This window comes from Theobroma umbraticum, unplaced genomic scaffold, assembly GCF_002168275.2.
Source record: "Theobroma umbraticum cultivar Fairchild unplaced genomic scaffold, ASM216827v3 scaffold_130.0, whole genome shotgun sequence".
Classification (NCBI taxonomy): Eukaryota; Viridiplantae; Streptophyta; class Magnoliopsida; order Malvales; family Malvaceae; genus Theobroma; species Theobroma umbraticum.
The window spans coordinates 6,591,872-6,615,972 of NW_018397264.1; the positions used below are offsets into that span (position 1 = coordinate 6,591,872).

The 24,101-nt window shown below is 35.2% G+C and overlaps 6 protein-coding genes across 7 annotated transcripts; 5 read left to right on the forward strand and 1 right to left on the reverse strand.

The window, feature by feature from the left end:
- The first annotated feature begins 364 nt into the window (after positions 1 to 364).
- On the forward strand, positions 365 to 6,718 carry LOC110422094 (kinase family with ARM repeat domain-containing protein). Its single transcript, XM_021435874.2, has 11 exons — positions 365 to 573; positions 674 to 763; positions 1,030 to 1,082; positions 1,170 to 1,245; positions 1,411 to 1,472; positions 1,584 to 1,662; positions 1,757 to 1,816; positions 1,959 to 3,614; positions 3,776 to 4,645; positions 5,301 to 6,426; positions 6,515 to 6,718. Exons 1-10 carry the CDS (start codon positions 526 to 528, stop codon positions 6,414 to 6,416), a joined length of 4,110 nt encoding a protein of 1,369 aa, XP_021291549.1. The 5' UTR covers positions 365 to 525; the 3' UTR covers positions 6,417 to 6,426; positions 6,515 to 6,718.
- Positions 6,719 to 7,810: 1,092 nt separating this feature from the next.
- On the forward strand, positions 7,811 to 8,837 carry AGP25 (arabinogalactan protein 25). Its single transcript, XM_089784491.1, has one exon. The coding sequence runs from the start codon at positions 8,084 to 8,086 to the stop codon at positions 8,501 to 8,503; it is 420 nt and encodes a 139-aa protein (XP_089640617.1). The 5' UTR covers positions 7,811 to 8,083; the 3' UTR covers positions 8,504 to 8,837.
- Positions 8,838 to 10,516: 1,679 nt separating this feature from the next.
- Positions 10,517 to 12,931, reverse strand: LOC110422099 (acyl carrier protein 1, chloroplastic-like). Its single transcript, XM_021435878.2, has 4 exons — positions 12,721 to 12,931; positions 11,848 to 11,940; positions 11,303 to 11,425; positions 10,517 to 10,957 (listed from the first exon to the last, which is right to left on the reverse strand). Exons 1-4 carry the CDS (start codon positions 12,784 to 12,786, stop codon positions 10,829 to 10,831), a joined length of 411 nt encoding a protein of 136 aa, XP_021291553.1. The 5' UTR covers positions 12,787 to 12,931; the 3' UTR covers positions 10,517 to 10,828.
- A 2,641-nt stretch (positions 12,932 to 15,572) lies between these two features.
- On the forward strand, positions 15,573 to 18,741 carry LOC110421071 (vesicle-associated protein 1-2-like). Of its 2 annotated transcripts, none has more exons than XM_021434533.2 (9): positions 15,573 to 15,646; positions 15,864 to 15,917; positions 16,021 to 16,091; positions 16,230 to 16,311; positions 16,796 to 16,911; positions 16,980 to 17,162; positions 17,265 to 17,516; positions 17,950 to 18,027; positions 18,393 to 18,741. In XM_021434533.2, the coding sequence occupies exons 1-9, from the start codon at positions 15,628 to 15,630 to the stop codon at positions 18,504 to 18,506; spliced, it is 969 nt and encodes a 322-aa protein (XP_021290208.1). In that variant the 5' UTR covers positions 15,573 to 15,627; the 3' UTR covers positions 18,507 to 18,741. The 2 variants fall into 2 exon arrangements, with proteins under 2 accessions (XP_021290208.1, XP_021290209.1); XM_021434534.2 differs by having other exon boundaries at positions 15,642 to 15,783.
- A 517-nt stretch (positions 18,742 to 19,258) lies between these two features.
- LOC110421072 (uncharacterized) lies at positions 19,259 to 20,047 on the forward strand. The gene has a single exon (XM_021434535.1). It carries the CDS (start codon positions 19,259 to 19,261, stop codon positions 20,045 to 20,047), a length of 789 nt encoding a protein of 262 aa, XP_021290210.1.
- A 1,901-nt stretch (positions 20,048 to 21,948) lies between these two features.
- Positions 21,949 to 22,754, forward strand: LOC110421073 (uncharacterized). The gene has a single exon (XM_021434536.2). The coding sequence runs from the start codon at positions 22,107 to 22,109 to the stop codon at positions 22,752 to 22,754; it is 648 nt and encodes a 215-aa protein (XP_021290211.2). The 5' UTR covers positions 21,949 to 22,106.
- The last annotated feature ends 1,347 nt before the right edge of the window (positions 22,755 to 24,101 follow it).

Below are 24,101 nucleotides of genomic sequence, written 5' to 3' on the forward strand. Positions count from 1 at the left end.
AGATATTAAATTCAACAGTTATTAATATTTAATTAAAATTAAGTGATTATGTTGATATAAATAAAAGCATCTATACTTCTTTAAATATAATGAAAAAAATAAGAGCTTTATTTCTTAAAGTGTAATAGATCATAAAATTTTTTAGCAATATTAAAAATTGAAGCCCATTTTGGCCTGTCGTATAAAACACCCGTCTCAGCCCATCTTGAAATCATATCACGTTCAAGTCACGTGATTGTCGCCACGTCAGCCCGACCATATACTATTTTGTTCTTTTTTTTGTAATTTTATACTATTTTTTTCTTTTTTTTTGATTTTCAATTTACATTCATTTCCCGCTCATTTCCACAGTTCTTTCCTTTCTCTTTCTCTCTCTCCCATTTGACGAATCGCTAAAGCCAAATTTCTCACACTCTAATCCCTTCTCACTCAGTATCTCCCCACCAAAGCTCCCAGCGAATATCCTTCCCAAAATACCCTTCACCGCTCTCTTAATTTTCAGATCGGGACCCTAACCTCATCGACATGAACCATTATCACATGTACGAAGCCATCGGCCGTGGCAAATACTCGGTAATATCCTCTCATTCTCTCAGCTTTCGCGAATTTTTCAAAGCCGATTAAGTTTTATTTTGCTACATTTTGCTTATTTAAGTTCTCAATGTTTTTGTAGAATGTGTATAAAGGAAGGAAGAAGAAGACGATCGAGTATTTCGCAATCAAAAGCGTCGACAAATCACAGCGGAGCAAAGTTCTTCAAGAAGTAACATCTTTTTTTTATAAATTTTTTGGATGATTTGAATGATTAATTATTTTTGAAAATGGAGCTGCTATTGATGCAATTGTAGCTTGTAATTTTACTAGACATGATCTTTATTGAAGTTAGAGCCGTTTCTCTTCTAAATTTTCGGAATTTTTGAGATGATTTAATAATATCGATTTTAATGATTAATTTCTAATTTTCCAAATTAAACTGCTATTTGTGCAATTTTAGTTCTATTTTTACTCTTTTTGCATGAATTTCTTCAGGTTAGGATACTTCACTCTTTAAATGATCCGAATATACTAAAGTTTTACTCATGGTAAGTTTTAGCCAGTTTAGATATTTTACTTGTACAAAGTTTTCAGCATATTTAAATTTTTTCTCAATTTTTTATCTGTTTATCAAGGTACGAAACTTCTGCACATTTGTGGTTAGTTTTGGAATACTGTACCGGCGGAGATCTCATGACCTTATTACGGCAGGTACTTAGTGATCATGTCCTTTTCTTTCTTTTAAGCCTTGAAAGGAACTGTGGAATTTTGTTGGTCTGACTTACTAAGTCAGATTTGAGGATCTTGACTGCTGGTATGCTAGTTTGAGAAACATATTTTGAGTTGCATTATCAATTTTTTATTGATGGGTTGCAGGATGGTCAACTGCCTGAAGATTCAATTCATTTTTTGGCCTATGATCTTGTCAAAGCTTTGCAGTAAGGATATGTTCTTTTCTCTTTATAGTTTACAATTTCCTTATGTAATATGTTTTTTCTTCTGTTTTACTGTCGTTTCGAGTTATTAATGGAAATGTTTTTCATCACCAGATATTTACATTCAAAAGGAATCATTTACTGCGATTTAAAACCATCAAACATCCTTTTGGACGAGAATGGGCATACTAAGGTACATATCTACTATAACTTTCTCATAATATCGAGTTCTATGATCACACTTCCTCTGCAATTGAGTTTCACATTCATATATTTATGTCATGCAGTTATGTGACTTTGCACTAGCAAGAAAGTTGAGTGATATATCTAAAACACCTTCTTCTATGGTAGGTCTTCTAACCATTGTGGCATTCTATGCCTTAAAGTTAAATTGCCAATTTAATCAAGTTCTTTTGATAAAATATTCACTTTCTTTCTTCCTTTTTTAAGTTGTTCATTATTGTGTTTTTTCTGTATGCACTTGTTTAGCTGCCACAAGCAAAACGTGGAACACCCTGTTATATGGCTCCTGAATTGTTTGAGGATGGAGGTGTTCATTCTTATGCATCTGATTTTTGGGCCCTAGGTTGTGTGCTATACGAGTGTTATGCAGGAAAGCCTCCTTTTGTAGGAAGGGAATTCACTCAGCTTGTAAAATCCATCCTCTCGGATCCGACTCCTCCACTCCCAGGAAGTCCAAGCCCTTCTTTTGTCAATCTTGTTAATTCTCTCCTGGTTAAAGATCCAGCGGAGAGAATAAAGTGGTCTGAGCTTTGTGTTCATGCCTTTTGGAGGTCTAAATTTTCTCTAGTACCTTTACCTCCACAGCCTGCTTTTGAAAATATGATAGAGTTATATGCTAAGCCATGTCTCTCAGAGCGTAATGGTGACAGATCTCAAAGCAAGACCCCTCCTAAAAATAGGGAAAAAGATCTAAAAGGGGCTTCAAGAAAGGACGAGAATTCTCTGGTGGGTTTAAGAGGGCATGAGACACCTGTTAAGGGTACACCAATTGGGCGTAAAACTCAAATAAAGACTCCTGGAAAAGGAATGGAGGAGAAGCATAAAGATCATTCCAGTGCTATTAAGCGTGTGAACCTCTTGAGGTTGTCTAGAATAGCCAAAACAAACTTACAGAAGGAGAATGAGAAGGAAAATTACAGAAGGCCCTTGCCAAATAACTCTGAGAATGAATCTGAAGTTAAAATTGAGAACAATGATATGGAACTTGATTTTGATGAGAACACTGAAGAGGAAGGGCAAGATGAACCAGATGGGTCAGATACCCCAACTTGTACGACTGAAGACAAATTTTCAAGTCAGAATCAGCAACAGTTCAAAGTGGAAGAGAGGGATAATAACATTGACCGATCAGATGGTCCAGCTGTGAGTAATTTGCCTGCCTCAGATGACTCAAAAACATATGATCAGGAATCATCTTCATATCAGGTTGAAGCAGCTGCCGCCCCACCCAGTGTCAGTTCACAACACAGAAATCAGAGAATCAAGGAAAGTCCAGGGTATGCCCTTGAGTCTGATTATTCAAAATCATCCAATAATATCTCAGAAGTTCTCTGGCATCCTTCTGATCTTTCTGTAAGACCTGTAATGCCAAGCAGAAAATCTGATAAAATGTCAGAGGTAATTCCTTCACTACCCTTTGAGGCTTTGCAACCATCTGATTTCATAAAGATGGCGAAGGAGCAGTTGGATGCACTCAACAATAGGATCATATCAATATTTGGTGGAAATTCCGGTATTGGTGAGAAGCAAAATGTGATTAGATACCTCGAGATGCTTAGTAATAATGCAGATGCAGCCAATGTCTTGACCAATGGACCGATAATGCTCATGCTTGTCAAAATGTTCAGGCAGTCCAAGACTTCAGCTTTGCGTGTTCAACTTGCTTCACTGATTGGTTTGCTCATTCGGCATTCTACTTTCATTGAAGATGACTTAGCAAATTCTGGAATTTTAGGTGCACTTACTGATGGTCTCAGAGACAGGCAGGAAAAAGTGAGGAGATTTTCTATGGCTGCTTTAGGGGAATTACTGTTCTATATTTCCACTCAGAACGAGCATGCAAGAGATAATAATCCGCCTGAATCTCCATCAAAAGACAACAGGCCTGTATCTGGCTGGCAGGTTAGTTTCTTATGCCCTTGCTAAAGTTTTGAAGTTTTGAATCAAATGCTTAAAGAGAACTGTGGCTTGTGCAATAGCCTTTTGCCCGTCTTGTTTTCTCTCTCATTTGATTTTCATTTATTTTCAATTATTTGTAAGGAGTTTCCTTCCCTTTTGGACAGGTTCAAAATTCATTGATTTCATTGGTGTCATCAGTTTTACGCAAAGGAGAGGATGATATGACTCAACTTTACGCACTTAGGACAATTGAAAATATTTGCAGCCAAGGAGGACATTGGGCCACTCGTTTCACCAGCCAGGATGTGATCAGTAACCTGTGTTACATTTATAGGGCTGCAGGGAAGCAGGAGAGCATGAGGCTAACTGCAGGATCTTGTTTGGTTCGCCTCGTTCGTTTCAGTCCCCATTGCATTCAATCAGTTATAGACAAACTTTCACTCAAGGATATCGCATCTGCTCTTATCAAGGGCAATCTGCGTGAACAGCAAATCAGCTTAAATATTCTAAATATGGCTATGCTTGGAAGCCATATGTTCACAAATATTGGACGGTACCTTCTACCATTGGTGGAGGACAAGAATCTGGTGCCTAGTCTTGCGTCTCTTATTGAGCAAGGAAGTGAAGTTTTGCGGGGCAAAGCACTTGTTTTTGTGGCTCTTCTTTGTAAGAACGGTAGGAGGTGGTTACCACAATTCTTTTGCAACGCAAGGTTACTCCCCACAGTGGACAGATTGGCAAAAGAGAAGGATAACTATCTACAGCAGTGTCTAGATTCATTTCTTCATGTTGTGGCATCTACAGTGCCTGCCTTACTGGATGGTATAACTGGAGATATTCAGCAAATGATGGGAGGAAGGCGACATGGGCAGATCTCTGCCCTTACCAGTCGTGCTGCTCCCAAGAACAATATTCATTTGTTTCCTGTCATTCTTCATCTTCTTGGGAGCTCATCTTTCAGAAACAGAGTGGTCACTCATCAGGTCTTGCGGCAGTTGGCAAACCTTATCCAAGTTGTGGAGACACCGTTTCAAGTAAGTAGTTGCATCTAAGCCATCTTTTGTTGTGTATCATCTCTGATTTATATATATTTTTTAATAATTGAGAAAAAAGGATTTAAATTTTATTTTTTAAATAAAAAATAATATATTAATTAATAAATCAAATACTCAACTGTGTTTCTGATTTATATTTTGACAACATATCTACATTTTTCTTTATTCAGTCAAGATATAGTTTATGTCAGCGACCAGAAAGTATCTAAAAAAAGTTGGGCTAGTTCTCCGAGTTGACTGTGACTTTGAATGACATGTCACTATGCCAGATGCCTAAGTACCGTGCCTTGGCTAACATGAAAAAGGAAAAAAAGAAGGGTAATGGGTTGGAAAAATGTCTGTTGCAAGCAGTATTCAATGCCCGTACTGCAAACGTTGTGTGAAATTTTTTGTAAAGATAGGCCTCTAAAAGATTATGCAATTGATATATTTCGCTAGAAGTTTGTACCCAGCTGTTTCAACAGTGAAATGCTTTTGTTACCTTGTTTGTTAATTGCTTCAATTTCTTGGCCCGATAATTGACTTCTTACCATTTTGAGGTGGACAGAATGGGTTCTGTGCTCTCTTTTGCCAAAAAATGTAAGATAAATAATCCTCACAAATACTGATACAGGCTATCTTTTTGATTGACCAGGGGCGGGACGATTTCCAAATAACATTGTTACGAATTCTGGAATCTATCCCTGAAGAGTCTCCAGTAATTCTTGAAAGCCCAAATGATTTTATCCGTGGAATTCTCCCTAGCCTTGCTGTTCTTTACAAGGGCAACAAAGATGGTAATGCCAGATTTTTGTGCCTGAAAATTATGTTTGATGTGATGGTCATCTTCTTGAATGAACCTTCATTAAACGATCAAAGGTCAGAGGATCTGAAATTGATATCTAATTCTCATTTTCTTCCTCTTTACCCCGCCTTGATTGAAGATGAAGATCCCATTCCCATGTATGCACAGAAGCTTCTAGTGATGCTCATTGAGTTTGATTATATTAAAATCTCTGACATTTTAGATCTGAAAATGGTCTCAAAATGTTTTGAATTTTTGCTTGGCGATCTGACAAATGCAAATGTAAACAATGTCAAACTGTGTCTGGCTTTGGCATCTGCTCCAGAGATGGATTTCAAGTTACTTTCGCAGCTCAAGGTAGTTAGGAAGATTGGAAATCTTTTGGAGTTTGTATACGCGAAGGATATGGAAGATTTTCTTGAGCCAACCCTTTGCTTGTGTAGGGCTTTTCTTCTGCGCTCTGTAGGCAGTAGAAAAGATTTTGTTTATACCAAAGAACCCACACTTTTAGGTGATGGTTCTTCTGAGTCAACGGGTCCAGTTGATCAGCAGCAATACATAAGAGATATAATGGATTTTGGCAGCAATGTTGGAGTGTTGCTAGAGTTAAGTGCATCTCGTGAAGCAAGCGTTGCAGACATAGCCTCGGAATGTGTTGTATTGTTGCTCAAGGCAGCTCCAAGGGAAGCCACAACTGGATTCCTAACTAATCTTCCAAAGGCAGGTTCAATCCTGGAGGCCTGGCGCAAGGGCATCTCTCACTTGCTCTTGCAGCGGATACTTCATGCTGTTGGTTATTCCTGTAGACAGTACCTGTCACATGCCATGATACTATCCATTTCTAAACCTGAAATTACACGTATTGAAGGCATCGTTGCTGAGCTGAAAAGCTCAAGTATACCTGGATTAGCCAATGTTGCTTCGCTTGTAATCTCGGAATTGCAGCGGCTGCCACGTTGCATCTAAAGTTCTTGAGGTTGACCGACTTTCCTTCTTTATTTTTTTTCTCGTTTACTTTCATAGATTAGTAGATTCTCAGATTTACTTATGTGCTCTTGTTACAGGCATTGTGGAGTAACTGATTTTTTCAAAAGGACAAGCTCAACATGTTTATGGGGTTCTGGACTCGGGTGGTCAAAATGAACCATGTTTGAGGTGAGTTATATTTTATTATTCAGTACTCCTCCGGGCCTGTAACTATAAAATCCATGTATACTCCGTATCATCCTTGATATATTCAATTTAAGCCTTTTTCTTTCTTTCGAGAATTTTCTTGAAAGCAACTGCTGTACATTTATGCATTTCCTTTCGTTATTTGTCAATCTTTATTTAGTTGATGCAAGTTTGATACAAAGAGGGACGGACCAATTCTATTGTCTAACCTTAGGCCTATATTTCTTTGTTCAGAGCACACCCAAACCTGCCCTTTTACATCAGAATTCAGTTTCCAAAACTTGTTACTAGAATAGTTTACACTACCAGAGCAAATTAGGTTTGTTGCGCTGTTCAACAGTGCCACGCATTTTGTTTGTGGGACACTGCCCCCTCCAACCTGTACTCATACACTACGAAATGAATTTTAACAACTGCCCCATCTCATTTGGTTCTTCAAAGAACGTCAGGATAATTAAATTCTTTTTGTTGAAAAATTAATAGTACTTACTTAGAATCCATGAATTCCTCCAGCTAATATAATCTACCTGTTCCTCATGTGGACTAGGAAGGAACAGTAAGCTAACAGATATTCTTTGCCATCGAACTTGGTAATTAAAAGATTTTTCTCTTTTTATTTTTGTTGGAATGGGGGGAGGGGAGGGTGGTTAGAAATCAAAAGTTCTCTTAAATCAGTTTGGTGGATGACAGTTCGCTTCAACTGCCTTGAGCATCAGAAATTTAGTTTGATCCAGAGTTTGTTTCTCTTAGTTACATTAAAAGTCGAAAAACGAAAAACCAGACGTCCTTTCACTTCCACTCACGTAAACGAGAGGTTTGTTCATGTTTCTAGCCTATTGTCTTCTCTTCGGTTAAACTTAAACCCCGCAATTTCCGGGAACTTAACTTTTTCTGTGGAAAACCAACTTGTTTTTCTCTATTTACATCTTTGCCCCCAAAATATTCTTGCTTAATCTTTCCTCAAAGTAGAAATCCCATCTAAATAAGAACTTGAGGTTCCTTCCAGGTTTTGGTAAAACTTACTCCATCAAACATAACAAACAAGAAAAAAATTAAACACAGTAGATTGAGTTGAGATTGATTAACCGAAAAATAGGGCATTTGGCCAAATTCACGGGGTGTGAAGGAATCATCAGCTAACAAACACATCACAACAAAACTTCACTAATCTTTTGTCTCTTTTTTCTACACTGCCAACCTGTATTTTCTCATCACTGGCCCATTGTGGTTTGCCATGTGGCAGTTGGCCCCACTGAGATCCCCCATGGTCATACCTTTATAAGGGACTCCATGATCACTCCTACCTAAAGGCTCACACCCTTTCTCCACTTCCTTTTGCTTTTTTGCTTTGCTTTTCTTTTCTTTTCTTTTCTTTTTTCACTAGAAAGATTGATCATTACCAGATATATATAACGTTTAGGCTCTCCAATAAGTGTGACATTGATTTGTTTATCATTAGAATGGCCTCCTTTTGGTTTCTCTTACTACACATCATGTTTTTCATGGCCACACCTTTGCTATCTTTAGCTTCTTCTCAGCTGAGTTCAGATATTCCTACTGTCTCAGCTTCACCAGTATCTATGTCAGATCCTCCCCTGTCCCCTTTCCAAGAATTATCACCCGACATTGCTCCCTTATTCCCATCTCCAGGTGGAGTGGTTCCTACCACCGGCTCCTCCATGCCCACCATTCCTTCCAGTCCAAGCCCGCCGAATCCCGATGACTTGATGTCGGCGGGTCCCGACTCTGCAGCATTTCCTCCATTCGGATCATTGCCGGGTTTCTCCACTTCTCATAGGATTTCAGTTGGGTCTTTAAACTTAGCAGCTTTTCCAGTTGTGGTAGCTTATTGCTTAATTCAGCACTTTAGAGTACTGTAAATTTATATTTGTTGGTTAGAAGAAAACTCTATTTACTGTTGTAGGTTCCAGCGCCAGGTTATACCCTCTGCTCATCTTCTTCATTTCTCTTGTTTCACCTGGCGCAGTACATGATCATAATGTATCTAGCTAGTTACTCCTTAATACGGTTGTTTGCTTTTGCAGCTCCTCTTAAGGAGTTGTATTAATTGAAATAAACATGGAGTTGTTGTCCGCACAGAAGTTGCATTTGATGTAATTTTGTGAACTAGTTTGACAATCTGATTGAAAAGCATCTGTTCTTCACAAATTGAAGCCTTCATGGCTTCTTTTAGATCCTTAATGACTTTGGGGCTTTTCCCCTGCTTCAAATGGCTGATGAACAAATAAGGTGGCACATGGTATTTGTGTCTGCAAAAAAAAACTATGCGGGCATGTGAAACACACCAAAACGACCAGAATTTTGGTGTCTCTTTGATTATTGAAGAATCCAATCACATGTTGGTTGATCATGAGTAATATAATACTGGGTTTTAGGTGAACCTGTTTTGTCTCTTCTGACTGCCATCTTCCCTATGAGGTCTTTTTCTTTCTTTTTCCCCTTTCTACTTTAGAAGTCCCATGCTGCACTCAGACACCACCTTCTCTGCTTTACCATCAACTCATTTCCTTCTGTTCAAGGAAATGGTAAAAGGGCAAAAAGAATTAAAAAGGAAAGAGGAGATGAGAAGCAAATAAGCTTCAATGTTTGTACCACAATTTTACTAACTACCTCTTATTCCTTTTGCCTAATCCAACTTTGGGTTCTAAATTTTAAATTTTAAACTTTAATTTCTTTTGTTTTTTTGCATGCATAAAAATGATTACTAGTACTAGGTAATGGTCCATATGTAACATAATTACGAGGTTGTCGTTTCTTACCTCATAGCTTAATCCCTTTTCTAGAAATTTGAAAATGAAATTTCTAATTTGAAGTTTAAATCCAAAATGATTAAAATGTCTCCCTCAAAACTCTTTCTTCTTAAGCAAGCAATACCGTCCAAGATCATCAGCTTGTACCTAGATGAAATTTTATTTACCAAAAGACAAAAATATTCTTTTGATACAAGTGGCGGAGGGTATTTAATTGTTAATTTCGAAAACAAATTAAATTTAAAATAAATTTTATGTATGTTATTAATGAAAATTAAACTCCGTATTTAAAATAAATTAATAAATTTAAATATTAAAAATTATAATTTAGAAATAAATTTAAATAATAAATAATACTTTAAATCACTTTCAGAACTCCCGCCACTGTCCTACCTTTGGAAATGGCTATGGGGGGAACTACCATTTCATTTCTTCTTTTAAGTTCACAAATCGTTCCTTTATCAAATGAAATCTGCAGGAAAACAACTGGCTTCTAATCGTCCTATGTGAATCATGGCGAGTCATGCAGGAAGTGATTTAAAATCCAACCATCCACATGAAAATATGGCCGAACAGTATGCACTCTGGCCAGACTAACTTTACTTTTATCCTTGGCTGACTTTGAGAAAACTTTTGTGTCGAATTTCTAACGTTTTCTTTCTCAAGATCATGATAATGAGGGGAACAAAATGGAAATCATTTAGATGACAGGTTGTTTCTCCGGATTCAAAAGGTACCTTTTTCAAACAATCAAACATTGCAGCAGGGGAAAAAAAATTGACTTAAAAGTAAATGATCTTTCTCTACTGTACTAAGCAGTTTCAGAGTTGGATCATCACCAAATGTTTGTTTATTGGAGCTTGGAAAGGATCCCCACGTGCTCCAAGTTACCTCTTCATGTCAATTAAGCAGGGTTACAGCGTTGGATTAAGCAATGTTTTTATTGTTTGTTCCCTTTCTTCTTCTTAGGTTGGGAGGTGAATTCGCACTGAAATCCAACCCAACATGAAAAGGGAGAAGAAAGGGTGTGGCCTGCTCACAGATTTCGGATCAAGTCGGGTTTTCTCGGGTTATCATCCTAAGCCAAACCCCATTTACCTCTGTGAAAATAAGCAATGCAAGTAAAGCAGTAAGCAGCATAATTTATAGATTTTTCCAGGTGGAAACATGCTCTATGGCCTTGAGCAGTGTATTTTATGATAACATAATGAAACAAATGCCTGAGGACAACAGGGAAATGAGACATTAGAGTTCTACATAAGCTGTAAGGATAAAGATGAACAGCCAAACTTGGGGTGGATTCATCAGGTAAGATACTCTTAGGTTATAAACGTTCTACAAGCAACAAAACAAAGCCGACGGTATGCCAAATTGCCAACAAAGGAGGGGCAAAAAAAGGGGTTCACAAGTGACTTGTCTTGGGCTGTTTGCAATTTAAGCACAGTTCTTATCCATGAGCTTCTCAATCAGGTCAGCTGCATCCTGAACGGTGCTAATACTCTGGGCGCTTTCTTCTTCCACACTGATTCCGAACTCCTCCTCGAGTCCCATCACAATCTCCACCTGAAACACGAGAAATCAGAAGTATGGGATGTCAATATTTTATTCGAATCAAAACCTACTCATACACACGATATAAAAACAGAATAAAGGACAGATCAGTCCATAGTCAAAGAGAGATTTTTCATTATAGAACAATATCACAAGAAGAATTTGACACAAACGTCCATACTTAGAATACTATGACATAACTTGTGAATATGTTATCCACCAAGAACCAGATAAATAACCCACATAAAACTAATTCCAAATGTTAAAACATAAAGGTTAAGAATCACAGGCAAAAAACTGATTATTACTACATCCTAACGAGCTAGGAAAGTTAAAACAGGACAGATATTTGGTTACCGTGTCAAGGGAATCAGCTCCAAGCGCAGAAAACTTTGACTCCCCGGTGATGGAAGAATCATCAGGTAGTGCCAGTTGTTTCCTCACTATTTCACAAACTTTGTTCACTGTCTCTGGTTTTGCCTGAACGTGTTAATATCCCATAGCTGGTTAAGCACATTTGTCATATGATGGGGGAAATCAGAGATGCATGTAAAGGCTTCATATCACTACAAATGCAAGCAGACAAATGCAGAATGTACTTAACATGCTAAACTAGTCAAGATTATATAAAGAAGATTGCATCTCTTCATATTGATAAATGTTCCTAGAAACATCTCTGTCATGGGCCATGCAGCCATGGTTAATGGTCCTTTCATCTGCACGTTTCACATATGAACGTATTTTGAGTTTAGATTTGTCTCAATGATCTTATTGTGGGCTCTCTTTGTTGGCACTAAATGTAACTGCATAGCTAAATGTATACCCCGTTTGATGCAGGGAGGAGAACCAAGATCCAAATATTCAAGTAAAAAACCACACAGCAGATGAAAAGAAAAACATACCGCGCAGGAAACGCGGAAGCGCAATGACCTTGGTCGCATTCCAAGAGATGGGAAGCTGACTGAGTTGACATGGGCGACCCCACGAAGAGGTACCTGCTCAAACATTCAATCAAAGAATTGAATAAATCCATTAAACACTCCGTATGAAGGCATAACATCCAGCCAGAACCAGTAAGTCATATGATACAAGAAAGACAGAACATGAAAACAGATGCGATTGCATGTTTGACAGGGAATCACATTGAACCACCTTCAAAAACACATTAAAAAAGAACGTAGTAGTCTTTAGATCTCAAATCCAACCTTACCAAAGCCAAGTTGAGATCTTGAAATATGCTTTTTTGAGCTTAGACTTGGGTGTCTTTACACAAAGCAGCAGATTGACAATAAGGTCGATTGAGTTAGTTGGAGAAGAAAGCTAAGACAACTGTCATTTAAATGATAAAACAATCATGCAAAAACTGATCCATAGCATGAAGCTCTATTGTTTGAAATCTCAAGAAGCCTTTAGAGTCTATAACTTTATTAGAAAATTCAAGCAACAAAAGATCAAAGATGGTATCTTTCAACCGTTCACATGATTGCATTCGTTAGCATATTTAAATTTCACCATCAAATCCCAAAACCCATCAAGGAAAATCAACTCAAAAATCAAACCAAATCAAGTCAAACCCACCACAAACTCTGTTACACTGCCTAAAACAGAAAAGAAAGAGACGAAAAACAGAGCACCAACATCAACGTTTTTAACCAAACCCAACTTAAAACCGTAAGAGAAAAAAAAGCCCCAATAAGCAAAAGACAACAATCAGAAGACAAAAACCAGATCCTAAAACAACACAACATAAAAAAGGATCAAGATAGGAAAGTAACCGGTGTCTGCTTGAAAGAAGACGAAAGGGAAGTGAATTTCAATGAAGCACCAGTTGTAGAAGCCATTAGAATCAATTTCGATAGATTCAAGGAAAGAGGGAGAGAGATCTGAGAAACAAAAAAAAAACACAGAGAAATAGAAAGACAGAAGGGGCGAAGATCACGAAGAGAGGAGGAGAACGAGGAGAGCGTGTGTTTGTTTTAAACAATAGAAGACCACGACGTTTTTATAGATGCTGTGTTGTTCACTTCTTAGTGTTTGGTTGCTGGGATTTGTTGACAGTTGCCAGTTTTTCTCTCTTTCCTTGTTTTCATCGAAAAATAAAAATAAAAATAAAAATAAAATAAAACGTTTCGCCCACGAGTCCCCATTTTTTTTATTTATTTAATTTTTTAAAAAGAGAAATTAACATTTATTTGCTAGGAAAAATCATTCAAGTATTTTTTATTTGGTATCTTATAATATCTTAATATGTCGTCGTGTGAATAACTACATGAATAATTATAAAAATTATTTATTAATAATATAAAATAATACCACAAATCAAATTTAATTGAAAACATCCACCTTTCCAATGTAATAATAATTACTATTTCTTTCTCTTTTCATTGTTTTCATCGAAAAAGCTTTTGGGACATTAATGTCCACGAGTTCTTTTTCTTATTTCCATTTTTTCCTTATATTTTTAAGAAAATAGCAATTATTGTGAGGCAAAATGATTTAAGTACTTTTAATTTGGTAATTAAATGGATAGTACAATGCACACTCATGCGAATATCATTATTAAAATAATTATATAAATTATTTAATTAAGATTATAATATAATATTATTATCTAATTAGATTATAATATTTAATTAAGAGTTATATTACAATACATATATCATTTAATTCTACAACAATATAGTTTTTTTATAATACAAAATTTCGATTTATCATTAAAGTTAAGGTTGCTAAATTTTTTTTTCTGAATTTTGATTGTTCGATGGATTGAAATGAACTAATGCTACAAATTGAATTATAATTTCAAGATTTTAGGAGAGAATTTAAATAAAAATATTTTATTAAATTAAATTTGAATCGTTAATGTTATTTTGATGTAGAATAAAAAAATAATTTCAAGGAATATTTAAATATTTTTTAAAAGTAAAGTATATAAATTTTTTAATATATATTTTTATAAATTTAAATTAATAAAACGAGTTTGTTCACGCATTGAGGGCATAATATATGCCGATGATGAGAAGAACACTGGCCTTGACCCACGCGATTGAGTTGAGAGCAATTGGCTGGCAAAAGTTGGTCGGGCAAAGCCTAAAAACATGTATTGCACGTTTTGCATTTAGGCGTTTAGATAGCTACACGCAACTAAACACGTTGTCTCAAATCATGAACCATCGTCTTTGCTTTGGAATTAATTTTAAAACACCATTAATTAATTAAATTAAATAGATTGAACAGCCATAATTTAATAGATTATGTTCAGTTTTCTTTTATTATAATAGATTATGTTTGATTTCTTTAATTTTTTTAATTTATCTTAGTTACTTCTCTTTTTCAATTTTTTATTTTTCACTTTAATTTAACCGGTCAATTTTTTTTCTCTCTCAACATTCTCATAACCTTTTTATAATGTTAAGTATTTGTCTACAATTTTAAAAAAAGAATTTGAATTTAATTTTTTAAGTCGGATGCATATATATATATATATATATAGTTATTATTAAATTAAATATTCAAATATATGTAAGACTATTTATAAAAGTCTCTAATTGTGATTGAAACCCATTCTTGGTTATGAGAAAGTTAGTAATTAGGTGAACAAATAATGGGGTTAAACCATCACTTAGACCATTTTTTTTTTTTGTGAAATCTTATAATCTTATGATACACACCATGAAAGCCTTTCTCTTCAATGTCCCAACCCCCAACTTGCTAAATTGATTAGATTGCCTATCAAAATTTGTATACCTTTTTGTCAGATAGCCTAACTTATCCTCCTTTGATTATTGTATAATAATAATAATAATAATAATAAAAATAATTACAATCAATTATAAATAACTAAATTAAAAAAAAAGGGTAACCCAAACTCAGCATACTCTTTGCCCCATGCATAAAATTTTATTTCCTTTTTGCATTTTTTGTGGGTTGAAAAGTTTTTCTTTTATGTCATTATTATTCAACTCCGAAGGCAAAATTGACCCCAAAAAAGCCATATTTTTTTTTGTCTTTTAATTATCTTTTATACTTTTTTTTTTATTTGTTTTCTTTTATGGAGAACATGATGGAAAAAGTACTTGTAAAGGAAAATTCATTTTATTTTGACCTTTTGACCTTTTCACTTTCGGTGAGTGTTATTTGATGGTTTTCTTTTTCTTTCCTTCCTTCCCACCCTCCAAGCTTTGTAGTGGGTGAAAAAGGCCGGTTCAAATTTTAAAAAGCTGTGCACGTGATTGGCCCATGCTTGGCTCGATTAGCCAGCTTGTCGAAATGGCTCGGGTCGTGGCTACTGTCTTACGGCCCACATTCTGATCAAAATGGGCCTAGCAATATGTATTAAATGCAAAAGTAAGGAAAAAATTAATTGAAAAATTGTGCACAAAAAGCCAATTACTACTATACATTCACACATAAAAAAAATTAATCTTATAATATAAATTACAATTCAATTACATTTTATGAAAATAATAGTACTTGCTTGTATATTTAAAAATAAAAAAAAAAAGGTTGAAAAAGGGCAAAGCCGGCTAAAGGTTAAAGCTGAAGCTGTTAGTTGAAAAGGACGAAAGTGAAGCGAAAAGAATGGGAAGGGAGAGCTGGTACAACCGCTACTAGGAGGGAAAGAACAAAGCACAGAAGAGAGAAAGACAGACCCACCCACGTAACCAACGCTACATTCTCCAATGCAAACTAAAAACAAAGGCATAACCTTTCTTTGCTTTCACTCTCTCTCTCTCTCTCTCTCTCTCTCTCTCTCTTTCATTTGCTGTGCTTCAAGCTTTTTTTAGATCACCAACTGCATCTCAATCTTCCTCCTCCATTTCCATCTCCAGAATAATGTAAAGTTAAGCTTTGAAAACTTCTTAGCTTTAGGAAGATCAAGGCTTTAACGTTTGGGTTTTTGTTGTCATCTTTGCAGAGGCCATGGCTGCAGAGCTTTTGGAAATTCACCCTCAAGAGCTCAAATTTACTTGTAAGTTTCCTTTCTTTTCTTAAATTTTACTTCAGAAAAGTTGGTACGAGGTTTTTATGCAGGAGTCTGTTTGATTCATTCTTTTCATTTTCTCTTACTGAAGTTGAATTGAAGAAGCAGAGTTCATGCTTAATCCAACTAACCAACAAGACTGATCAATATGTAGCCTTTAAGGTAGGTACCCTTTCGTTGGATTACTTTAAAAAATATATATATCCAATTTTAATTTCTGGGTCTTTTTGTTTTCCCATTTTCTGATCTGCTTTGAATTGAATTCTCGACTAAGATTCATTCAACTACAATTGATTTCAGGTGAAGACTACTTCTCCTAAGAAGTACTGTGTCAGGCCCAACACTGGCATTGTTAAGCCCAAATCAACATCTGATCTCGCAGGTACATTAATTGTAAAGTTTGTAATCTGTTGTTCTTAAAGTTATATGGAATCAGGCCATGCTTGACACAGCGGTTTAATCATTAATGTTTCGATTCTGGTACATTTATTTTGTTACTATTTAATTCTAGCCAATTTTTAAGCTGGTTTGTTTGTGATCGATGGGTGTTGGTTGGTTGCTATAGTTTTAGATTGAGTGGCTCTTTTTGAGACTAAATTAGTTTGAAATTATAAGGTTTAGTTGAGATGTCCTTCTACTTATGTGTTCCCTAACATTTTTAATGAAATTAATTGTGTTTGTGTAAGTTATGGGTTTGTTGTGGAGTGTATGTAAATAGGTTATTACCATATCTAATATGGTTTCAACTAAGATAGGATGCCAAGCCAAAATAATAGCAATTATTATCAAATAGCTGTTTAGTTAACTGCTTACAACTATAAGTCTATATCAGATACAATGATTTTGACCTCTTTTGACTGGTGTAGTTACTATGCAAGCTCAGCGTGTTGCTCCACCTGACTTGATGTGCAAAGATAAGTTCCTGATTCAAAGTACAATAGTTCCTTTTGGGACAGCTGAGGAAGATATTACATCTGACATGGTAAGAATTTGCTGATGCAATGGCTGTTCTTCTTGTTCCTGTGATTTCTTATTGTTTCCTATTGGCAGTTTTCTAAAGACAGTGGCAAACACATTGACGAGAAGAAGCTAAAAGTATTCCTTACAAGCCCACTACAGTCACCTGTTTTGGCTCCAATTAATGGAGAGTTGAAGCAAGATTCAGGTCATGAAACTTCATCCCCAAAAGATAGAGCATCAAGTGGAGTTGAAAACATACCTCCACCTCAGAGTGTAAGTGCATTTTCATGTTGTAGCTGTTTCTATCTTTATATATTAAATTGCCCTTCTAGCTAGGTATACCAGTTGTGATAAGGACCTTTTCTCTTGTGCCAGGTAGCTGAGGATGTGGTGGGGTTTGGGACTTCTAAGGATGCAGTTGAGTTAATAACAACTAAGGATGTTCAAAGGTTTGATACTTCCAAGGATGACGCAGCTGAGCTAAGAGCAGCTGATGGTGTGCAGTCAAGTCCTGCGAAGGATGTGGAGGAACCGAAACCTGCAAAAGGCATGGTGGAATTAAAGTTGGCTGATGATTTTGAGGAGTTAAAGTCAAAGCTACGTTTTATGGATTCAAAGCTTAAAGAGGTTGGTTTTTGTTTTTTCATCTTGGATTTAAGTTTGTAAAATGATACTGTTTTGTCTACAGAGGAAGTATTTCAGGGTTTATGGATGCTCTTTGAAAGGACTGATTGAAAACATACCTGAAATAATTTCTTATGCATCATCTTTGCTCGGGAGTTGGACTGAAGAACAGACTTGTAAAAGGCTATATTTTCTAATTTAGAGTAGGTTTTTATGTTAACCTTGTACTTTGGTTTTTAAAATGACTTCTTCTTCCTCAGAGTTTTTCAATTTCTTTGGGGGTGGTGTAAGGGAGGGGGATTCATTTAGTTTTATGAAGGATTAATAAGGCTATTATGCATGATTATGATCTTATTTCTCAGTTGAAAAATGACAACTAAACTTTGGTGTGTTTTCAAGACTGAGTACCTTAATTTTACATGGAATTCATCTCTAGGCTGAGCATAGCATCATGAAGCTGACAGAAGAGAGAAGCATAGCTACTCGAGAGAAGGACAAGCTTAAAGGGGAACTAGTGAGTGACATTTCTGTTGCCTTTTCAACTGCATTTCTTATTGTTGTTTTCATCATTTTATATAAACTTCCGGCAAAAAGCTCTCAACTGTCACTAGCCTTTCAAATTGACACACGAAGCACGCAGTGAGAGAAAGTTGCTACAAGATAAATTTATCTAACCAGCAGAAATAGTCTTGAAAACAAAATCATGGAACATTATTAGTTTGACTTTTAATGTTAAATCAAGGAGGAAGGGTTGGTTCTTTTCTTAGTGAACAGTTACAAGGGGAGCATCCTGAATTCTGCAGTTAGCCACTCAGTTCACAAGTTACTGTTTTTCTTAACTCTATTCGACTTTATGATATTTATTTTTCCTGTTCGTAGGAATTGTTGAAGAGGAAGTCTGATGTCAGACCAATTCGGGTGGGATTTCCCTTCCTCTATGTTTGTATGGTGGCTCTCGTCAGCCTGGCCGTTGGATACTTTAGCCATCTCTAGGAGAGAGTTTCTTCGCATTAAACTGGATTTCTTGGGGAGAGAGAACAAATGAATTATATTGTGATTATTGTTTATGGAGGATCCTGTTATCTTGGTTAATATGAAGTTGTAACGCCAAAAGTTTAGCCATTTTGTATGTTGTATGCAAGTAGGAACCTCTCATTGTTTTGTAAGTAAATTGAACAAATTTTATGTACGAGAATAAAGTTAGCAATAGGGAGTTGATTGTATGGAAGCCTATGTCTTGCATAGAACAGCTCAATTTACTGAGAATGTTAGAGAGGGACTGTTGTGAGACATTTTATCAACCTACATTAATCCTAAGTTACATCTTAAAACATAATGTAAAATATAAAGAATATATTCACTCCTCGAGAACTTGAAAAACAATCTCTTATTCTCATGAGGTTTAACTGAAAATACACTTACTTGCCAAAAAACAACGGTTTTATCTCAGAAAAGATATTAGTATTGGTTACTGAAGTTAACTTAAAATGGAAATATAACAAACGTTTTATTATTTATTTATTTATTACATATATTCAATAATTTATCAAAAACAAATCCTCTCAACAAGAATTTATGAGTTTAAAATATAAATCACTAATTAGATTACAATGGCAATTAGTTACAGTTAGAATATGAATTGGATTAGGTTTAACTTTTATATATACATATACTTTTATCTGTTTAATACATAAAATTCTTCTTCTCGTAACACCTCAATTCCCAATATTTCATCGTCCAAAAGGATGGCCGCGGTAGTGTGCGGGAGTAAGAGATCGTTCTTTGAGGATACCTCGTCCCCATCAGCTTCCGTCTCTAAGAAGCTCCGGCGTTGCTCACCTTCATCTCCTTCGTCTGCTCGTTTCTCTTCGCCACCGTCTTCTCTCGCTCACCTTGAAGCCCTTTTCCCTCACATGGACCCCGAGCTTCTGGAGAGAGCACTGCTAGAATGCGGCAACGATGTAGACATTGCCATCAAGAGGCTGCAGGAACTTTGCTTGGGAGCCACAAAGGCTACGGGGGAAAAGTCAGGTCCAGTTGAAGAAGAAGGCACAACTGCAGAGATGGGAACATTGACCAATGATGGGGAAGCTGCTGCAACTGCTGCTACTGTGGCTGCTCAGAATCCAGCAGCCCCAGAGAATGTGCCTGTTGATGGTGCAGAATGGGTGGACTTGTTTTTGAGGGAGATGACGAGTTGTTCCAGTATGGCTGATGCCAAAGCCCGTGCCTCTAGGCTTTTGGAGGTTGTGGAGAAGTCCATAAGTAGATCGGCAGCACAAAGTCTTGAGAAAGAAAATATCATGTTAAAAGAAGAAAATACAGTCCTCAAACGAGCGGTGGTAATCCAGCATGAGCGTCAGAAGGAGTATCAAGACAAAATACATGAATTGCAACATCTGAGACACCAACTGTCTCAGTATCAGGAGCGGCTGCGACTTTTAGAGATAAATAACTATGCCTTAACCATGCATTTGAGACAGGCACAGCAAAATAGCTCCATTCCAGGGCGTTTCCATCCAGACGTCTTCTAACATAATACAAGTTTCTATTAAATTAATAATTGTTGATTTAGCTTCGCTGGATGTACAGCAAACTCCAATAATGAAATATAGTTTTGTGACTGATTTAGGTTGTATTGCTTGTTCAAATCTTATACCTGATCATAAGCAAGTGCCATTGAAAATGCCTCACCTGCAAAACATTTCAGGCCCACTAGAAGCACAAGTCAGAATGGTTTGAAACTCATCCTTGCAGTTCGAACCCATCCCATGTTAGATATTAAAACGTGAGACTTTCTTGAGGTTTAGTTGAAAATACACCCTTTTGATCTTAATAATTTGAAAAATACCTTTTTACTCTCCAAATATTGATATCAATTACTCAAGTTAATTTAAAATGAGAAGACAAATAAAGCTTTTGTTATTTCTTTATTTATTTTTTTCTCTTTTATTTTACCCAAGCCTTTTTTTTTAACAACAAAATTATGAGATTTAGTTGCTCGTGAGATTTAATTAATTTTTAAAATCATCTTCAATAAAAAAAGAATAAAATAAAGCAAACTTTGAACAAATAGCAGTTTCACTAATGAAATCTTAAAATTAATTATTTTTTCAAGAGAGTTAAATAATGTTTTTCAAACTAATATCGGAAGTAAATATATTTTCAATAAAACCTCCTAAATGACACATCGTTTCTTTTCTGTTTCAATTACCAAACATTTCTCATATAATAAATTTGTAAATTTACAAATGTTAAAATAAATATTATGACAAAAAAATTATGAAAAAGAGGTTATCTTTATCATAAAATAAATACAAAGTAACTAATTTCTCAACAAAATTTATTAAATAAATTCAAAAAAACGAAAAAAACTTAAAAAATTTCTGTTTTATTCGATTTAATCAACTAAAAGTTAATTTTTAAAGAGATCAATTAATTGATTAATGGTATTTCTTGATTAAATTAACAGTTTTAAGTCAAATGCTCACTTTTAATCTTTAATTAGTGATTGTTGATGACAAGGTTTTGAAACATCTAAAAACCCATGAGATGGTATCCAAATAAGAGAGAATTAAATTGAACTCTTCATGATGGACGGTTGAAACATGTTAGCTTCAATGGTACTTAAGCAACTGCATTTATATATGGATATCAACAAATCTAAATCAGTGAGAGGCGTTGACCGCCATGACATAATGGTACTTGTTAAATCCTTAATAGCTCTGACACCATAAAAGATAAAATTAATATCTATTGTATTCCAATGAATGATTTGTTTAGTAAATGTTCAGATGCTGGGTTTATTTTATTTTCTTTCTTTAATTTATTCGTAGAGTTGACATCTTGTATATTTCTAAGATATTAATTCATAAAGTATATGTACAGCCATTTTGTATGCTGTATGCAAGTAAGAACCTCTCATTGTTTTGTAATTGAATTGAACAAATCTTATGTACGAGAATAAAGTTAGCAACAGCTGATTGTGTGGAAGCCTATATCTTTGCACTGAACACCTCAATTTATCAACCTATCTTAATCCCAAGTTAGATTAAAATCTAATGTAAAATATAAAAAATATATTTACTCTTTAATTAAAAATACACCTACTCTCAAAAAATTATTAATTTTACTTAAAAAAAATATTGGTGTTAATCACTGAAGTTAAAGATAAATATAATGTTTATTATTTTTTATTTACTTTATATATATTTTTAATTTACTCAAAATAATTTAGCCAAAGGAATCCTCTGCACAAGAATCTCCTATTAAAATAATTATTTAATTATTTAATTAAAATAATTATTTAATTTAGTTAGAATATGATCACGATTAGGATTAACTTTATGTATATATATGTACCTTTATCTATTTAACCTATCCTCAATGCATTGTTTGATTTAAATTTCTCTGTGAAGAATATATATTCTTGTCTGTTGCAGTGTGCGGGAGTAAGAGATCGTTCTTTGAGGATATCTCGTCGCCACCTTCTCTAAGAAGCTCCAGCGTTGCTCGCCTTCATCTCCTTCGTCTGCTCGTTTCTCTTCGCCAGCACCGTCTTTTCTGGCTCACCTCGAAGCCCTTTTCCCTCACATGGACCCCGGCCTTCTGGAGAGAGCACTGCTCGAATGTGCCAATGATGTAGACATTGCCACCAAGAGGCTGCAGGAACTTTGCTTGGGACCTGCAGAGGCTACAGGAGAAAAGTCAGGTCCTGTTGAAGAAGTGGGCACAACTGCACAGCTAGGAACATTGACCAATGATGGGGAAGCTGCTGCTACCGTGCCTGTTCAGAATCCACCAGCCCCTGAAAATCTGCCTGTTGATGGTGCACATTGGGTGGACTTGTTTTTGAGGGAGATGATGAGTTGTACCAGTATGGATGATGCCAAAGCCCGTGCCTCTAGACTTTTGGAGGTTCTGCGGAAGTCCATTAGTAGATCTGCTGCTGAAGAGGCAGCACAAAGTTTTCACAAAGAGAATATCATGTTGAAGGAACAGATTGAAGTGTTGATTCATGAAAATACAGTCCTCAAACGAGCTGTGGTAATCCAGCATGAACGTCAAAAGGATCTTGATGATAAAAACCATGAGTTGCAACATCTGAGGCAGTTGGTGTCTCAATATCAGGAGCAGTTGCGAACTTTAGAGGTAAATAACTATGGCTTGATGATGCATTTGAGACAGGCACAGCAAAACAACTCCTCCATACCAGGGTGTTTCCATCCAGACGTCTTCTAATAAAAGTATATCTCTCCATGCCAGGGAGTTTCCACTTAGACGTCTCCTAATAGAAGTGTATGTCCATCTTAGTTGTGTAATTTAAATTAATAATTGTTGATTTAACTTAGTTGGGCTGATTTTGATTTTATCCTTTTCTCTTTCTTGACTAACGGCATGTCTCCTCTTTGTGTTCTAAAAACCTATAGAAACCAGTTGAATCTCATAAGCAAGTGCCGTTGAAACAGCACCACGCATACCGTAATGTCAATGCATCAATCCATACGGCCCACGGGCAGTAAAAGTAAGAATGGTTTGAAATTCATATGAATCTTTTGTATGACGCATTTTATAACCTGCTAATCATAAGGCTTTAGTTCAAAATACATTTACTCTCAATGATCTGAAAAACACCCTTTAATTCTCTATGATTTAGTTGAAAATACATTTATTTTATTGATTGTAACTTAAAATGAAAAGATAAATAAACCCTTTGTTATATCTCCATTTGTTTTTTTCTCTTTTATTTTATAAGATTTTTTTTAATAACAAAATTATGAGATTTAGGTTTTTTTTTTTAAATAGCAGATTTAGTTACTTGTGAGATTTAATTAATTTTTAAAATCAGGAAAAAGGAAAAAAAGAAAATAATAAATTAAATAAAATGAGGTATTTTTAATAGTTAAAGCAAACTTTGAAGAAATATTAATTTCATGGAATGTTAATATCAAAGTAGCAATCCGGAGTTTGATTATAGGGAAGCCTATGTCTTGCATAGAACAACTCAATTTACAGAGAATGTTACGGTGTAACTTTAATTTTGTGAGACACATTTTTTTATCAATCTACATTAATCTCAAGTTAGATCTTAAAACATAATGTAAAATATAAAGAATATGTATATTCCTAAGAATTTGAAAAACAATCTCTTATCATGAGGTTTAATTCAGGGTGGAGCTAGAACACTTTCAAAGGAGGTAAAAAAAAAAGAGAACTTTATATATAATTCAATTATCACTCATCTAAAAAATTAAATAAAATTTTAAAAAATTAGACATACAAAAAATACATATTAACAATAATAATGACATCATATATATATGACTGAATAAAATTATAAAAGGAGTCTCTCTCACTCTTTGCGCACAAGAGTGGAAGAAAAAATAATTTTTCAAACTCAAATGAATTGTTTCTTTACTTTGTGCGTTTTAATTTTCTTCTTGTTTTCTATTTGCCTCTTAAATTGCTAATTAACATATTGGGTTATTGAATTGAATTATTAAGATATAATATATTGTGAGAGGTTATTAGGTTATACTATTAAAGATATAATATGTTATGAGAGGGTTAGATTTATATTAAAACTTA

Excerpts from the sequence above, each read along its gene's own strand:
- LOC110422094 (XM_021435874.2), top strand. The coding sequence starts at position 526 with ATGAACCATTATCACATGTACGAAGCCATCGGCCGTGGCAAATACTCG. Across the intron at positions 1,473-1,583 it reads GATCTTGTCAAAGCTTTGCA|ATATTTACATTCAAAAGGAA; the intron begins GTAAGGATATGT and ends TTTCATCACCAG. Across the intron at positions 1,817-1,958 it reads CTAAAACACCTTCTTCTATG|CTGCCACAAGCAAAACGTGG; the intron begins GTAGGTCTTCTA and ends GCACTTGTTTAG.
- AGP25 (XM_089784491.1), top strand. The coding sequence starts at position 8,084 with ATGGCCTCCTTTTGGTTTCTCTTACTACACATCATGTTTTTCATGGCC.
- LOC110422099 (XM_021435878.2), bottom strand. The coding sequence starts at position 12,786 with ATGGCTTCTACAACTGGTGCTTCATTGAAATTCACTTCCCTTTCGTCT. Across the intron at positions 11,941-12,720 it reads CTTCTTTCAAGCAGACACCG|GTACCTCTTCGTGGGGTCGC; the intron begins GTTACTTTCCTA and ends ATGTTTGAGCAG. Across the intron at positions 11,426-11,847 it reads GCTTCCGCGTTTCCTGCGCG|GCAAAACCAGAGACAGTGAA; the intron begins GTATGTTTTTCT and ends TAACACGTTCAG.
- LOC110421071 (XM_021434533.2), top strand. Across the intron at positions 17,517-17,949 it reads TGGATTCAAAGCTTAAAGAG|GCTGAGCATAGCATCATGAA; the intron begins GTTGGTTTTTGT and ends ATTCATCTCTAG. Across the intron at positions 18,028-18,392 it reads ACAAGCTTAAAGGGGAACTA|GAATTGTTGAAGAGGAAGTC; the intron begins GTGAGTGACATT and ends TCCTGTTCGTAG.
- LOC110421072 (XM_021434535.1), top strand. The coding sequence starts at position 19,259 with ATGGCCGCGGTAGTGTGCGGGAGTAAGAGATCGTTCTTTGAGGATACC.
- LOC110421073 (XM_021434536.2), top strand. The coding sequence starts at position 22,107 with ATGGACCCCGGCCTTCTGGAGAGAGCACTGCTCGAATGTGCCAATGAT.